At 42.0% G+C, this 15,988-nt stretch overlaps 1 protein-coding gene across 1 annotated transcript in view; it reads right to left on the reverse strand.

The window, feature by feature from the left end:
- Positions 1 to 608: 608 nt before the first annotated feature.
- tspan18b (tetraspanin 18b) overlaps positions 609 to 15,988 on the reverse strand; it is a 36,039-nt gene continuing 20,659 nt past the window's right edge. Inside the window, exons 3-9 of the mRNA XM_005929112.3 lie at positions 5,758 to 5,853; positions 4,491 to 4,685; positions 2,867 to 2,941; positions 2,183 to 2,281; positions 1,766 to 1,942; positions 996 to 1,079; positions 609 to 691 (exon numbers count right to left, since the gene is read on the reverse strand). Coding sequence (XP_005929174.1) covers positions 644 to 691; positions 996 to 1,079; positions 1,766 to 1,942; positions 2,183 to 2,281; positions 2,867 to 2,941; positions 4,491 to 4,685; positions 5,758 to 5,853 — 774 coding nt within the window. The 3' untranslated portion in view covers positions 609 to 643. The remainder of the gene's footprint in view (positions 692 to 995; positions 1,080 to 1,765; positions 1,943 to 2,182; positions 2,282 to 2,866; positions 2,942 to 4,490; positions 4,686 to 5,757; positions 5,854 to 15,988) is intronic.

Genomic DNA, 15,988 nt, shown 5'->3' on the forward strand with positions numbered 1-15,988 from the left:
CACACACACACACACACACACACACACACACACACACACACACACACACACACACAAATAAACAGAGCTTATATAATACAGCATTGAAGAAGTGTGGCTGTAAAAAAGGCATGTGGAGGAAGGGAGGTTATTACATTATACAGTATGAAAGGGGAAAGGATAACAGCCAGAGTTTACAAGAAACACATTTTTCATTTTTACAGTCAAGCCAACTTTACTTAATATAAATATTCTTCATCCAAAAGTCAGTGCAGTGCCTTCTGCTCAGGCTTCACCTGGTCCTCATCCCCGGTCCACTTTACACCCAATCTGCTCAAGACCTGGTCCACAAATTACCCTTTCCACTTTGCACACAAATCTTTTTTTTCTTTTCTTTTTTTTTAAACATCAGTTTTCTCTCTAGTCTAGTCTCAATGCAATGTGTGTCTCTCTATGTCTGTGTGTGTGTGTTTGTATATTTTTTTAATCACCCAGTACCTCAAAAGTCCAGCTGTGAAGTACAAGAGTTTGTTTTTCTACCAATTAGCCAATAGAAAAAGAGATCCACAAAATTTACAAATGTCCATTTTTTTTCTTCTTTTCTCCTGAATTCCCTTTTTGTTTTTTAGAGAGAAAAAAAAAGAAGTTCGTGGATGGAGCAGCTCTACTGGATTCCCCTGAAGAGACACATTGCAAAAACCATGGCAAAAAGCTGAGGAAAAAGGGAAAGAAAAAGAAATAATGAGCACACATACAGAAAATCCCTCCCTCCCAAATTGTTAATAGAAATAAATACACTGTACTGTCCAATATTCACCTCATTTTAAAAACCACTATGTTCTGTGATACTGAATTTTAGCACAAGGTGGCGATGTTGCTATTCAAAAAGCATAACACTGGCATATTCAGGCAAATAGCCTTGGGTTAAAGCAGCCTTGCAAAATTTCTAAAATGAATATTCAGAATACACTGGAGGCAAAAAAAAAAAAGTTGCATATTTTAAAACTTGCTCATACCTCAATGGTTAGCACCACTATGGCCAGGGCTCCAGCCACATAGATGTACAATTCAAAGTAGTCAACTACTGCAGAGTAACAACCCTGTGGATACAAAGACGTGACACTCAGCAGAGAATCAATAGGCTATAAACTTGCAGAATTACAGAGACAATTAAAGTAACATCACAGCTTCAACTGAGTGAGAGTCTGAACAAAGGCCTGACTGAATGAGTGGGAAGGAGGGCCTCCAGCCTCACTGGCTTTTAATGAGAGCTCTTTGTGTGAATGAACAGAGCGAGGCACACACGGTGGATATCTCTCATTGTTCTAATGGGCTGAAAAACAACAGGTGGAGACTGCAGTAAAAAAGCTCTTCCTATCAACTTTCACTGTAATTACACTCAAGGCTTCCTTTGTGCACATGGAAGCCATGTGAGCAGGGATGTGGGCATGCACGTGTGTGTGTGTGTGTGCGTGTGTATATATCTCACACAAAACACACGCACACATCCACACACATACATAGCGCTGTTGTCTCTGTGCTCTACCACACAGTAAGATGGTCTTCTGTGACACCCAAAACACAGAAAAGCACTAATCAGCCATGGAGGAGTCAGCTAGTCCCTGGATGTCACCCCTCAACCGTCTTCAGCTCTAATTAAGCCTTGAGGAGGTTTAGAAGAAGGAAGTGAAAGTGAGAGAGAGAGAGCGAGAGAGAGCGAGAGAGAGAGATGGCGAGAGAGAGAGAGAGAGTGAGAGGTCTTGACATGGTGGATGTGAAAAGTTACCTTATTATTACGGAACATCATATTGCCCGATAAGCACTGCTCCTGGCTGGTATAGGCTGACTCGGCAGTCTGAGCGGTACGCTGGCAGCAGGCTTCTGGCACCACATGATTTTGGTTCATCATCCTGAACATGCTTTCCTTAAAATCCTCTGGGCTGTTCACCCCACAGCAGTCAAACTGAGAGGAAGGAGAAGAAGAAGAAGCCGTTATTGTTAAGCGCCCGTTTGCGCACTGGCCTGTGGTCCACTGTGTGCGTGCTGCAATCCAGCATGAATATTGACCTAAATGTCTCGGATTTATCTATAAAATATAGCCCTGGCTGTTAACCTTAACGTTTCCACAGACTGTTTGGTGGAAAGGGTGAGTCGGTAAAAGCTGCATTACGTCAGCTCTCTGCCATGTGTGCGGTGGTCTTACTGTAGTCATGATGGCGTTCCATGTGGAGGTGAAGACGTCGCTGTTATTGTAGCCCTGATAATGTTTCTTCAGCTCTTTGGTGAAGTACTCTCTGGTCAGCTAAAGTGAAGGCGCACATGTTAGCGTCACACAGATAACATCGGTTACTTCGAATGATTTCACTGAATTCTGGGTTGGGCTGAGTGTCATTTATATTAGGGAACTGCGCTAACTTAACACATTAAAGTCTTCTCAGGGAAATCTGGTGGTGCTACGGCAAAATCTAGTGGTGTGGAGTTACAAAGAAGTGAGCTCACCAGCAATCTGCTCCTCATATGTGTTTGGGCCTACAGACTTGAGGCTAGATTAGGCTAAATCTTTGTGGTCACACGCCTAATGAGTAATGTACCAAACAGGTTTTGACATGGAGAATTAGAGTGCATCTCTGGTTGCTGAATAGAATTTGATCCCAATTTTTAAGTGTGCATCACAAGCACAACATTGTTATAGGAATGCAATGCTATAAATACAAACACTTGTGCAATACCTGAACACCGTCAAAAGAAATTTTCAGAATCATGATTTCAATTAGCAGCTGTCAGGTCCGGAAGTACAAAAAGTAAGAATCTGAGCCCTTGCGTTTTGACACTCAGCCCAACTGCAGACTTGTGATCAAAGGTGGAGTGAACTTTTTAAGAAACTTACATGCTCCCGGAATATGAAGGCTAGGATGGCAGCAGCCAGCTCTGCTAAGAAGATCAGGAGGATGAGCATGAAGAACTGCAGTAAGACAAAAGGAAAAAGGAAAGGGTCAGAAAGAGTATGACAAGGTAGATGAGAGTGAAGACAAAAAAGTGCATGTTCATGTGTTTACAGTTTTTTCTGAATGCTTAAACCCTAACTGTGATTCCTGTAGCACAATTTCTAAAACTATTCAGACTTATAGCAAAACCACTCACTGAGTTTGCAAAACTAAAAGCACAAAAACTGCTTTGCACTCAGTTTGCAATTTTGTAACACACACTTTGCAAAACTGTAGGCACAATTCACTGCACAACACTCAATTACCAAATTTCCAACACACTCCTAGCAAAAGTATACACATGTATGGCTATCATTAACACTAATTTGCCAACTGTCTGGCACACTTTCACATGTGAAAACTTTTTTAGATAATTAGTTCACTTTGCAATCAGCCTAAGCACTATAATACAGGTAAGCTGTGTGTGCGGAGTACAATGGAGGGAGCAGAAAGAGTGAGAAGTAGAGGAGGCCGAGGAAGAGGACGTGGAGGTGAAGAAGTAGGATGAAGAGGACGACAAGGACAAGGAGGAGCAAGAGGAAGACGAGGAGGGGGGAGAGGAAGGGTAGGAAGAGTAAGAAATAGAATTGCTGATGACATCAGAGCTACAATAGTGGACCATGTAATCAACCGTGGAATGACCCTGAGGGTAGCTGGCCAACGGGTCCAGCCTAACTCGAGCCGCTACACTGTAGCAAGTACCATAAGGACATCTTGAAATGAGAATCGGTTAGTACAGTCACTTCGCACAAAGATTTGTAGCACTGCCATATGCCAATGAGAAACACACCAATACCATTGATGTAAAAATACTGAAATTGTTACTTTACAGAATTGCTAGATGACCAGATGCTGGGGCAGAGGAAGCATGTTCACTGCAGACCAAGTAACCCATATAGTCATTATGGCGATTGCAAATAATCCTATACTTGGAAATAAACACTTGTGTTTGTTTTGATGTGTTTGAATAAACACCAGTACTTGAAGTTTGGATCCCTCTATGCTTATGGATCTATGACAGAAGTATGAGCTCAAACTGACATAGCCTACCTTGTGCACAGAGAAAGCAAAAGCCAGATGTGTTTTGTATTCATACCATCAGTGTGCAGTTGGCGCATTGTGTGCTTAGTAGATGATGGCTTGTGTGTACTGTTTGATACGGAAACACCATTTTTACGAAGGTGTGAAGAGTTAATCTAGCTGTGTTTGCTTTTGCAAGAGAACTACAATGTTTTGATTATTGGGTGACAGGTTTTCTTATTTGTGTGAAGAGTTTTGCAAAATTAGCCAATAGTTACAAAAAATGTGCTTAAGCAATCAGAAAAAACTGTAAAAAAGAAAGGAAAGTGAAAAATCGCATTTTGGTGGTGCTCACTTCACTCAGCACAAAGACAGCATACAAAAGCATTTTTGCTCTTTTGGCTTTCTGTTTCAAGACTGACAGAGAGAATAATCAACACACACACACACACACACACACACACGAGCGGTAACACAGCTATGTTTTGACTTTGTCAGCCAACTCACAAAGAGGAGCAGACACTTGTTTTCACGGATGGCTCCACAGCAGCCCAGGAAGCCGAGGAGAAAGAGCATGCCTCCCATACCAAGGATGATGTAGACACCGGTGAATAGCAGGGGGTTGGTTGCTACGATTTCCCTGAACCCTGTGGGGTCCACCAGTACCCACACTCCCACTCCAAGGAGGAAAGAGCCCCCCAGCTGATAACGACAAAAGGCAAAGAGTACATTACTTAGACAAAATAGAAATCGACAATTCAGAAGATATAGTAGCTTTGTATCCCCAGCAACTCAAAAGATTCAACCAGAGGTCATATGGTGACTTTTTTTCTCCACTGTTAGCTATGCAAATACCACAGAGGTTGGAGGTAAAGCTAAAATAAGAGGCTGGGTGTCTACAGAGCCACAGTACCTCAGTGGGGGTAAGGGTGGATAAATCTACCCCCTTGAACTACTCCTCCCAGCCTCCCCACCTGCTAAAGAAATGCAATGAGCTTCCATCCTTTCCCATCCTCCCTTTAATAAAATCCTCTCTGCAGCCACTGTGGGGTGACTCATATGATTAAGAAAAGAAGATATTGAGTCAGGGGGAATAGATCTGAGCTTCCAACATTTTTACCCCAATCCCCTTCTTCCTGTCACCTGGGGTTTGTGCAAATGATAGCCACTCTGTGGTACGAGGAGAAGAAGCAGCTATTTTCAAGGCACTGGGCTTTAAAAGAAATGCTGCCGAGTTACACGAGTGTGAAACGGCCTTAGATAGACACACTTAAAAAAATAATAATAAAAAAAGAAAGCTGTGAAAAGTAGTTGTTACAGTGATGCCGACAGTCAAGTTCATTCTTTGCTCCGCTGGTTGCATTATTACCCCAGCCTTGAGCAACCTCATCTAAACAGAGACTCTAAATGGTTTGGTTGTGCTTAATAAAGCAAGAAAAGAGACAAACCTTCTTACTCTGACCCTCCCCCGCTTTACGGCTTCAGACTAACAGGATTACCCTTGATTGTCTGATCAAGACCGATAAACTCAGGTGCCAGTCACAAACTCCACATGGCACAATGTGCCTCAGATGTGTGTCAGCACACTAAAATTTAATCAAAAGAGAATTTGATAGAATCAAGATTGCCTCATCTAATGAAATGCAAATGTGGCTCCATTAGTCAGTCAGGCAGGGAGCACGCAGAAGCCCTTCTTAAATCATTAGATTGACACAAACTTCAGAGACGGCCAGATTAAGTGTCTTTGAGAAAGAGATGAAAAAAAAATACTCACAAAGATGAGGAAATTGAAGACAAACATGAGGTACTTGATGCAGCTGAGACAGTCCCCCTCCATGGTTGTCCCCCGTGCTGAAGCCTCTCCCTGCCCCTGAAAGAAAAGACATTAAATACAACATAAAACGTGCCACTTAATGACTCCTGCCAAATGCTCACAGTATTCCCCACTTTCCTGCACCCTGGATAAGCATTACGCTGAAACTGCCAAGAAAAGGGATGCTCTGCCAGAACCTGCTCACATTCTTAATGAGTTCTGTCAGTCAAACACACAGCACACACACGCACGCCTGTCAGCTGATTTGGTCCAATTTCAGATGAAAATCCTCATATTATCCCTTTAGGTGCATTGTCCCCAGCTATAGTCCTGGCAATCCCCAAGCAACTACGAGATTAGGCAGCACAATGTCAACCTATCTGACACATCTCATTTTAGCGTGCTCTCAAACTTAGCCGCCTGTCAGCTCCTCCTGTCTCCGGAAAAATGGCAACCCTATGTTAGTGCAACTGGAGGGGACGTCCATCTCTGAAGCATTTTAAGGAAATGAGTCCTGACAGGGGTTCCATGTTCATTAGCCGACAAGAGATGGCCTTTGCTATGGAACTTCTTCTTCTTCTTAATGTAATGAGAGGCCTTGTGCTCCCATCAGCCACCACTCCATCTGACACAAACACACTTTGCTTGATGAAGACCCATCCTAGAAGCACTCCTGGTTAATGAAGAACACCTCTCCTGCATTAGCAGACAACACTGGGGCGACAGTGTGTATGTGGGGTGGGGTGTCTAAAAATCCATGTACACCTAAAAATGCAGCGTGCCCTCGCTGAAGCAAATGTTTAACCTTTCAAGCTGCAGATGAAAAGATTTCTCCCTCAGCCTTTGTGAGCTAGGGACTAGGGCTGTGCGATATGACCAAAATCTCATATCTCGATATAAGACATTTATCATCCGATAACGATATAAATCACAAAACTTTAACATTTTCTGTAAATTCTGTGAATCTCGGGCAGCTCGACTTGAGTGAAGTGTTTCCAGCTGGGCGTTGTGTACCTGGAGTCGAGTGTTTTAACCGATGCATTAAACGATACATTTTTAGACATAAGTTGTAACGGCCGCCGTTTTCTTTGTGAGTATTTATTACACAGGGTGCTGCGGGGAAAAGCCTTTTCTAACGTTTGAGTCTAATGTTTATTTTTTAGCACCTGACGGCTCTTTTTTGCTTCTCAACAGTAAGCACTCCACATAGTCTTTCACGTGGGTAAGTTTATTTTGAAAAGTCTCAACAGGATCTTGAGCTTTAGTGTGAAAGGTTTATGCGGAAAATAAACAAGCGGACATGCGATGGTTTTACCATCGTTGTTGCTAACGACAACGCATAAAAACAGGCGCTTGTCCATCCCTAGTGTGGTTATATTAAATATAAGAGAAAGAACTTTAAGAAATTAATATAACCACTACAGTGACCATCAAAACGATGAAAAGATATTGCCGTAAACTGTTTATTTTGCGACACCACGAAACAAACCATAGCGTAAAATGAAACGATAGACGTTTTTATATCGTCATCTGGTCGTTATATGGAACAGCCCTACTGGGGACTGTGTAAGGATTCATATCTACGTATTCTGCACAAACTGAAATGAAAACAATCTGTGGGGCAGCTGTAATTGCAGTCTCAGTGAAGGAAGAAAATTAATTATTTGGCAGAAATGAATTGGCACTCTTTGCTTTGTACTTTCTGATTATTAATTTGCTCTCCCATAGTGATAGCCAGGATTGAGGCTGGCTAACAAGCGGATTAAAAAACGATTTCTCAGAGGAATTGTAAATAGGTTTACACAGCTACACACTGCACCTGCAAATTGAAAAAAAAAGAAAATCTTTAAATGCCTTCTTCGCACTTCTTTTATCCGTACTTGCAGAACATCCATCAGCTGTAATTTCATAACGTGTAGGCAGGCTTTCCTTTGCTTGATGTGATGTCAAAGGACTCCTCTGGGTGATCTCTCTCTGCTTCTCCGAGGCAGGAGTGAAACCTCTGTTGTGATCAACACCGGGCTTGATTCCCGTCCATCTTTGAAGACCCTCGGCTGTCGCTCAAATCTCATTCCGCCTTGACCCTTTCATCCCTGTGCTGCACACAGCAGACTCACGAATGTTGGCTTTCAGGTATTATAAACCATAGCCCAGCACAAAGCCCTGCCTAGGCACAAGCAGTTTTGAGCTGCTGGAGCAATTATTTCCCACAGAAGAAAAGGAAGCGTGTGAATAATTAAGGCAGAACTGATATCTTTTTCTAATCTGTTTTTCTATTATTACAGCGCACTAACACTGGTTGTTTTTCATTCTGCGAGCCTCATGAAAAGCTTTTTTTTTTTTCTTCCCCCCATTGCATTGTTAACTCCCATAAGTTGCCGTGACAATAAAATTAAACAGTACTAAAGATATGACGGCATTCTTTGTCTGCTGTGAGAAGAAGCTACCCTACAAAAAAAGACCTTTTCCTCTTCTCACCAGCCAGAGGGCTTATGCTTCTGTTTGTTCCCCTTTACCGCTTTCCTCTTTGGACCCAGGAAATTGATTTAGACCTATGGTTAAACACTTTCTGTAAATCATAATAATATGCTTAGGTATTGATTACCCTTCTAGTGGTACTCTGAGAGCAACCAACAGATTCATTGTCTGAGATGGGTTTTAATTAACCCCTCCCTTTCCTAAGCCCCAGAAAGGTCTAATGAGGGCACAGGAGGTCTTAACTGAGATTTGCATACATTACAGTCTCATAGAAAAGCATCAGAAAAGGTCCATTCCTATCCCTCCAGCTCGAGCCTGTCAATTCTGGGCCCTTATGAAGGGTGCAAACTGTATTTATTGAGGCAGGGGATGAAGAGGTTGAATGAATAGGAGGGGAGGAGGAGGAGGAGGAGGAGGAAGGGGCCGGCTGGAAAACCTCTCAGGGCACAGCTCACTTCTTATTCTCTAAACAAAATGTCCAATTTCTTTTCCAGCTTCACCCTTTTGCTCTTTGCTCCCATTTCAGGGTCAAGCTGACTGTCAGATCTGGAGCCAATTTTCTTCTGTGCATTAAAATGCATTGAATATTTAAGAATAAAATGGGTTATAGTGTAAGGGCCCAGACAGGCTCCAAATAACAAGCCTATGGTTGAAAAGCAGCATGGTATAAATCAAAGTGCCACTGAGACCCCGGAGAAAGTGCAGAGTAAACAAACCGGTCTTTCCCATGACTCCTGTGGGATCACAGGTCCTCATCGATCACTGGCCAGTCGCAGAGATCAGACCACTAAGGCTTTCTCTGAATATTCTGCAGTGTATATGATGTAGACAAGGAAAAACATGGTTCACACCCCAGGAGCTGCAGGCTTATATCACTTTTGAAAAATTGCTACTAGGTTAAAGGCTGGTCCTCCTCAGGTGTGCCGCTGAGCAATGCTAGCGATGTGTTAAGAAAACACGCTGTACTGGCTAAAATCTATTATAAATAAACATGCCACACATGCACACACAAAAACAGTGAGGAGTACTGCACTGCTACAACTACACAATGTGCTGGATTTTTTCTTTAAACATGCAGGAAATACTGTATGTCCTCAATCTGACAAGCTAAGCGACAGTCTTCGCCCCGAGGTATCCAGCAAATGCCAAATCTGTCTCCATCTCCTGTAACTGACATCATAAAATGTCATGCGGCGCTAAGAACCCATTGTTTACTCCTGGTGAAAACTGATCCACAGTCAGCTTAGGCTGTGGAAATTGGCACAGATGAGTTTGATGGTGGATTGATGTGAACTGATCCTAAAAGCATCAACCTCACACTACCAAAAGAAGCAAGAGCTCTCTAATGAGGACAAACTGATCCGACCTATATTCGTCTCAATGGAAGCGTGAGGAATAGACCTTTTCTTTTTTTTCCCCCATTCCTAACTCATAAAACCAAAAGTCTGTTCAGTCGGCACCTACACAATCAACCATTATGGTGGTGTCAACCCGCTGTAATTAAAAGATAAGGAAGACACAGACTAGATTGAAAGTACTCCACATATAAATAGCACACCCGTGGGTGATTCTCCTTGAAGATGTCACTTTCAGCAGGATTAATGAAACCAGTCCATATTCCCTTGCTCCCCCAGCGGCTGCCCTGGACAAAAGGATCAGAATTACAAGGACACTCTGTGTCTGCTCCTCGTCAAACTGTCGCCATCCTCCACCCTCACATAACCAGCAAGTTCACTTCATCTTGAGCATGATCCTGCATTAAAAACAATCATTAATACTGAAATCCTCTCGAGATTTTATGGGTTGTATCTTGACCCCTTTAAATATCATTGACCCTCTAAGTGATCACCTGTAATTGAACCCTGGGGAGGACACATTCGTTCCCAGGCTCCCCGATGCAGCTGGAGCAGGTGTGTTTTGTCATCAACTGCATGCCAGTCTAAGCTCTCCGTGCATGCGCTAATACCCTCTGACAATGACACTAGGGGACCACACACATGCCACATCAGCCTTTATCTCAATTAAAAGCCCATTTTCATATTTCTCCATGACTTCCTAGATCAGCCACAGCAAGTAAACACCCCCAAATCCGAATAAAGACAGGCTCCTCTGGCAATGAAATGGGTTCCCGTGAGGCGCACCAAGTCCTTAATGAACCTCCAATTAGGAGAGAATGAGCCCTGGGCTCTGCTGTCACACGGAGGAGCTTTGAAGTGCACAGAATGCTAAACAGCAATAGCACTGTATACTTTAGAGGGCATACAGTTTTCAGACAACAGCAAACAACCACACGGAGAAAGTGTACAAAAGTAGCTCAAAGGCAGCTCGCAGTGTGTGCGTGTGTGGGTGTAGCTCTCACACAGAGAGGAGTGCAGACACTGAGCCGGGCAAGCTAAAGCAAAGGTCCTAATGCTGGTTAGATGCTCAGGTAGGTATTTTAACTTGTCTTTCCTCAGGCAAGTTTAGCTTAATGAGTTTTCAGAGTACACACAGAATATCATCAGCTTCTGCACATTACAGGGAATGCTAGTTTGCTCCCCTCCAAAAGTGGACAGTTTATGATGAACTGGTTCAGTCGTGCAAAACCCTTTATAATTTCATTCAATTCGTGCTGGGACTACAAAAGAGTTATACTCCAGCACTGTAACTGGTGCAGACAGGCTACTTTGGTATTTTTCACGTTTTTTTTGTTCATTTTTTTATTTTTGGTTTTCAGTTCACTTTAATTCCATTACGTTTCCAGAGTAGGGTTCTCTCATTTTGGTTAAGTTTTTATGCAAACTCCCCCCCAAAAAACCTACTCAAAAATCTTTTTACAACATGCCTCACTCACCCATATTTAAACAAGCCCCCTTTTTTCTTCCCCCTATCTAACATTCACACACACTCAAACTCCGATTAACGCATCAGAGAGCAACTCTGGGTTCAGCATCTTGCCCAAGGATAATTTGGCATGCAGGCTGTAGCAGCCAAGGATTGAACCACCAATCTTTCAATTAGTAAGTGACCTGCTCCACCTCCTGAGCCACAGCCACGCAGAGGCATAAAAGTTCAGAATAGGTACAAAATCATTATTAAGGCAATGAACTAAAAGACTACATACACACAATATGCATTTCAATCAGTTAATTTTCATCTAAAGTCAAATTCTTCTATTTTTCCAGTTCGGATTTCAGTTCCTAGCCTACTCAGTTTGAAATGACACTATGTGAACCCCAGAAGGAAGCAGTCCTCTGACCAGGCAGCTGACACACTCCTGAAAACCAGGCTGATTAACAAGAGGAAAACTCCCAGAATGAACACTAAGAAACAGACTGACCATGTGTTGTCAACACTGCTGCAGGCTACATTCCTGACATCCCAACTGGGCACACATCCAGCTGTTAGTTCAGTAGTAACAGTTGCTCCGAGTCCTACAGCGAAATCGACTCTCCAGCTCCTTAGATTAGAACTACTGGACGGGGGAGGGGGAAGAGCGCTAATAACTTCTCGATAGTTATCTTAAGCAGAGGACATGTGATTGAGTGATGAGCAGATTTTGACTTCTATTGAACCCTGCTGTGTGTGAGATCCTCCTTCGCTCATAGCAGAGGCTTTCACTTAATCGTCTCGGTACCTCTATCTGGCTGAGCGAAGATACAAACTGGCTGCGTGAGGATGGATCGATACCAGGCCCGGGCACATGGTCAATGATGCATTGATCCCCTAGAGCTCCAATGCTTAGTCCACTGGTTGCCTGGTAGTGAGGGCATGTGGTAACAGCACACAATGAACACATAAACACTTTGGTGCTGCCGGCTGTTAGGACTCGGCTAAGGCTTTTCCCACGTTTTTAGAGAATGACACATTGCCTTTGGGGCTTTCCACAAAAATGAGTTATAACTCAATTCAAAACTAAATGGTCTAAAATTACTGAGCGAACAACTGAGGGAATTATATCACTGCACTGTCTACTTCTGTGGGTTATTCCACAAGTTTCTCAGTCTCCTTCTTATATATCGGAGTCACAGGGAGAAGAATCGATATCAGTTCCGCGTTTAACAAAAACTTGGAAAAATCCAGTCAATAATTTCACCAGCACTCCCCTGACCACCATTTGACCCTCAGGCAAGAAACAATTAAACAATTATTTTCTTAACACTGAATATTGTTTTAAACGCCACTGAATACGAGGTTGTTGTCTCTGTCGGATGTCCATATCATCACAGATGGCCTTTGCAGAAGTAAACAATGGACTATTTCAGGAAAGACAACACTTTTAGCCTCAGGGCACTAAACAAGAACAGGACACTGTGGAAAAAAAGACAAAGGAACACAAAATACACGCAAGTCACCAAACATCACTAAATCCAGGCTGAAAAACCCCAAAAAACAAAACCATGAAAAATTTAAAAATCTTATTTCTTAAGCAAACGATACACATCTTTCAAAACAGAAGGATTTCCTAAATCACGTGCTGGAACATTTCCAAAAAAGGACTCTGGTCTCTACGGGAACCCGGATATGGGGTGAGAGTGGCCTTTGTCTGCAGAGGACTGTTTGGCATCTCCACTTAGCTCGAGTTCCTGTTCGAAAACAAAGGGGAGCAGAGCAGAGCACTTTACAACGGGGGGGACAGCTTGGCCAGCCATTTGTCTAATGAGCAATCACTCACACCCTGTTGCAAGGCCATATGCTAGTTTGAATACAGCTAGTTCCCCCGTGTGGAAAGCCTAAAAGCTGTTTTATCACTTACTGATGATTCTTGTGTGTGGCGTGCACACACAAATATCACGCACTTGGCGAAAGTTCAACAAAATGAAAAAGAAAAATAGCAAAAAAACCAAACCAAAAAACAACAGTGTAACCTACTTTGTGTTACAGGCTGGGGTTTCAGTGCAATGCAAAGATCAAAACAAAGCCTTGAGGATAAAGCATGTGAACGTTTGTGTTTTTGTGGAAGCCGCAGATAAAAGAGATAACGGCATACTGTATATTTGAGGCCCCACTGCAAAACAAGTTGATGTAAGTAAACCAAAAGCATGTTAGCAATACTGAATGTATCAGAGAAATTAAAAGATTATTCCAGTTTGTTTGGATCTCAGTGGATCGCGATTTTGTCTTTAAATACTGAACTGTAAAGGAGGAGCTAAAGCTCGCCTTTCATTCCAGGGTAGATAAGAACTAGATTAATGTTTGTGGTGAGATTGTTGAAAATGAGCTTTTAATTCCACCACATTTCCTTATTTAAAAAAAAAAAAAATCCTCAAGTGAAAGCTCAAATCAGACCTCAGATGGCATCACATAATAACTATAAGGATCGAGCAAACATCACAGAGATTATTGGAAGCAGAAACTTAACTAGAAAATTAAACTAGCTTTAAACACACCTTACATTTTGATTAAACTAACTGAAAGTTTAAAAACCAGACTTCAGGGAAAGAAACTCCGAAATAATAGAGAAGCAGAAGAAGACTATTTCATTTTAGATCATTGTGCATGTATCCATCATTAAAGGTTTATACATTAAATGTCTTTAGACGTCGTCAGTTTTATCAGATTTGTTAAGACAATTATGAGGTGGTACTAGTTTAGGTCCAGAGTGTCTACATGCCTGTGAGTCAGCTGCTGCTACTGTATGTGCATGGGTTGGTATATTGGTTTATACATGCATACTTTACAGCATACAGGAAGACAAGGATTGTTGTTATTGCTGAAATTATTGTTACTATTAGCATTTATTGTCAAAGGAGCTTGCAAAGAAAAGCGTCTGGACTTCTTTAAGTTACTTGAAGACGTTTCACCTCTCATCTGAGAAGCTTCTTCAGTTCTAAGGTCAAATGGTGGGGAGTCCCAGATATAAGCCTAGTGGGAGTGACCCCCCACAGAGGGACAAAAGGACCCCCTGATGATCCTCTAATCGCCTGAGCCAAGGTGTGAAACTGGGTGTGGGTCCCAATCAGCCAGAGTTTTGGGTGAGTTCATTGTGAAACCTGGCCTCCAGCATTTGACCTTAGAACTGAAGAAGCTTCTCGGATGAGAGGTGAAATGTCTTCAAGCAACTTAAAGAAGTCCAGATGCTTTTCTTTGCAAGCTACTTTGACTACGATGACGTGGATGACTGAGAACCTTCACAGACATTAGCATTTATTTTGTCCCATCTTTTATTTGATCACTGGGGGAACATGATTGAACTCACTCAAACAGCAGATCATCGCATGATTTGCATTACACTCATTTTTCTATCCCCACAATCCCCCTTTTCCATTCATTGTTTTCCTATTTGCGCTGTTCTTTTGAGTCTTTTATATCCTTGTCCTGGATTTGTCTCATTCAATTGCTGTCCTGCGGTAAAAGTAAAACTAAAGTTTAAAAAAAAAACTGAAAAGAAACTCAAATATAAAGCTGGTTCAAGGTAAAACTGAAAGTGACCCCACCCAACAATGTTGAAATAAAAATAAAAAATAAAAGAGGAAGACATGTTTATAAGTGAAACCAGGAAGCCAGTCTAGACTGGATGTTTAAATCTTATATCCTGGCTTATATTTTTTCCTCCTTTAAGTTTATTTATTAATGTGAATGTTTGTTTCTTAGATCAATCAAACCAGCAGTTCCTCCACTATAAGGGAGTGACTCGAATGAGTGACAAAACGTTGCTCCCACTGAAAACAACGCCCAGATGAACAAAATCCACTTTCCTGTATTTCCTTAGCTGAACAACTGAGCATGCATCAAGGTGTGACTCCTCATATATAAAAGCTGAACTCTTCATATATGATTCTAAATCAAATTTAGGTCTTAAATCTTTGCAAATGAACCTCAGCTGTAACGGTCGAATCCGAATTCACATGACTCATCAGAGCAGAGTGCAGCAGAGCATCTCGTGGGCTAAAGCGGTCCTTTATATGCTCAATTTTACATAACATTATTTCCATCAAGCAGATTCACCATCCCACCCCTCTTTGCTGCAACTCCATATCCACACAAAGGTCTGTATACAGGTAGCAGCTACTGTGCCACAAAAAAGCCGATGTTAAAATCCTCTTCCTTATGAAAATCAAATTAGAGAACATATTTTCTGGCACCTACGGCACAGAAGACTTACAAATGAAACCGTTACTGCTGGTTTCTATTTTGTTTATTCTTGTTTACATCTATAAAATAACATTTTAATAGTTTTTGCTGCACATACATGTCAGTTTAGAGTTCACTCTGAAATCTGTTACTCGTATTGTCCAGATTGGACTGTAGTCAAACCTAAACTTTTGCTTGTGTTAAGTGAATGTGTTAACCACTACACTACAGAGCCACTATCACTCAAACCATTTTATACTATTAGTTAAAAAGCACCAGATTTGCTGTTATCATCTCCTGAATAACACATCCTTGCCACTTACAAAAAACCTCTGCATCAGTGTTGGTATAACAGCAGAAGAAGTCGAAAGAGGAAGCAAAGCGATCAGAGATTTCTTCAAAGTTTTCTCCCAAGTGTTTGATCTTTTCAAGCTGCTGCATGGTGGTAAAGACCAATACAATCACACCCTTCCATCTTCAACCCAACCATGCCGGCTGCACATCAGCTCACAAAAAAAAAAAAAAAGTCAAACAGCTATGGTGCCACTTTTGGCACATGCCGCCATCCGCAAGGGCAATAATACGAAAACCATAAAAGGACCGTTAGATTTGCAGTCCGATCATAGCCATAGAGAAGTTCAAAGGTGGTAATGATCTTGCA

The sequence above is a fragment of the Haplochromis burtoni genome, unplaced genomic scaffold (assembly GCF_018398535.1).
Source record: "Haplochromis burtoni strain Fernald_Lab_line unplaced genomic scaffold, NCSU_Asbu1 Contig_77, whole genome shotgun sequence".
In the NCBI taxonomy this organism is placed as follows: Eukaryota; Metazoa; Chordata; class Actinopteri; order Cichliformes; family Cichlidae; genus Haplochromis; species Haplochromis burtoni.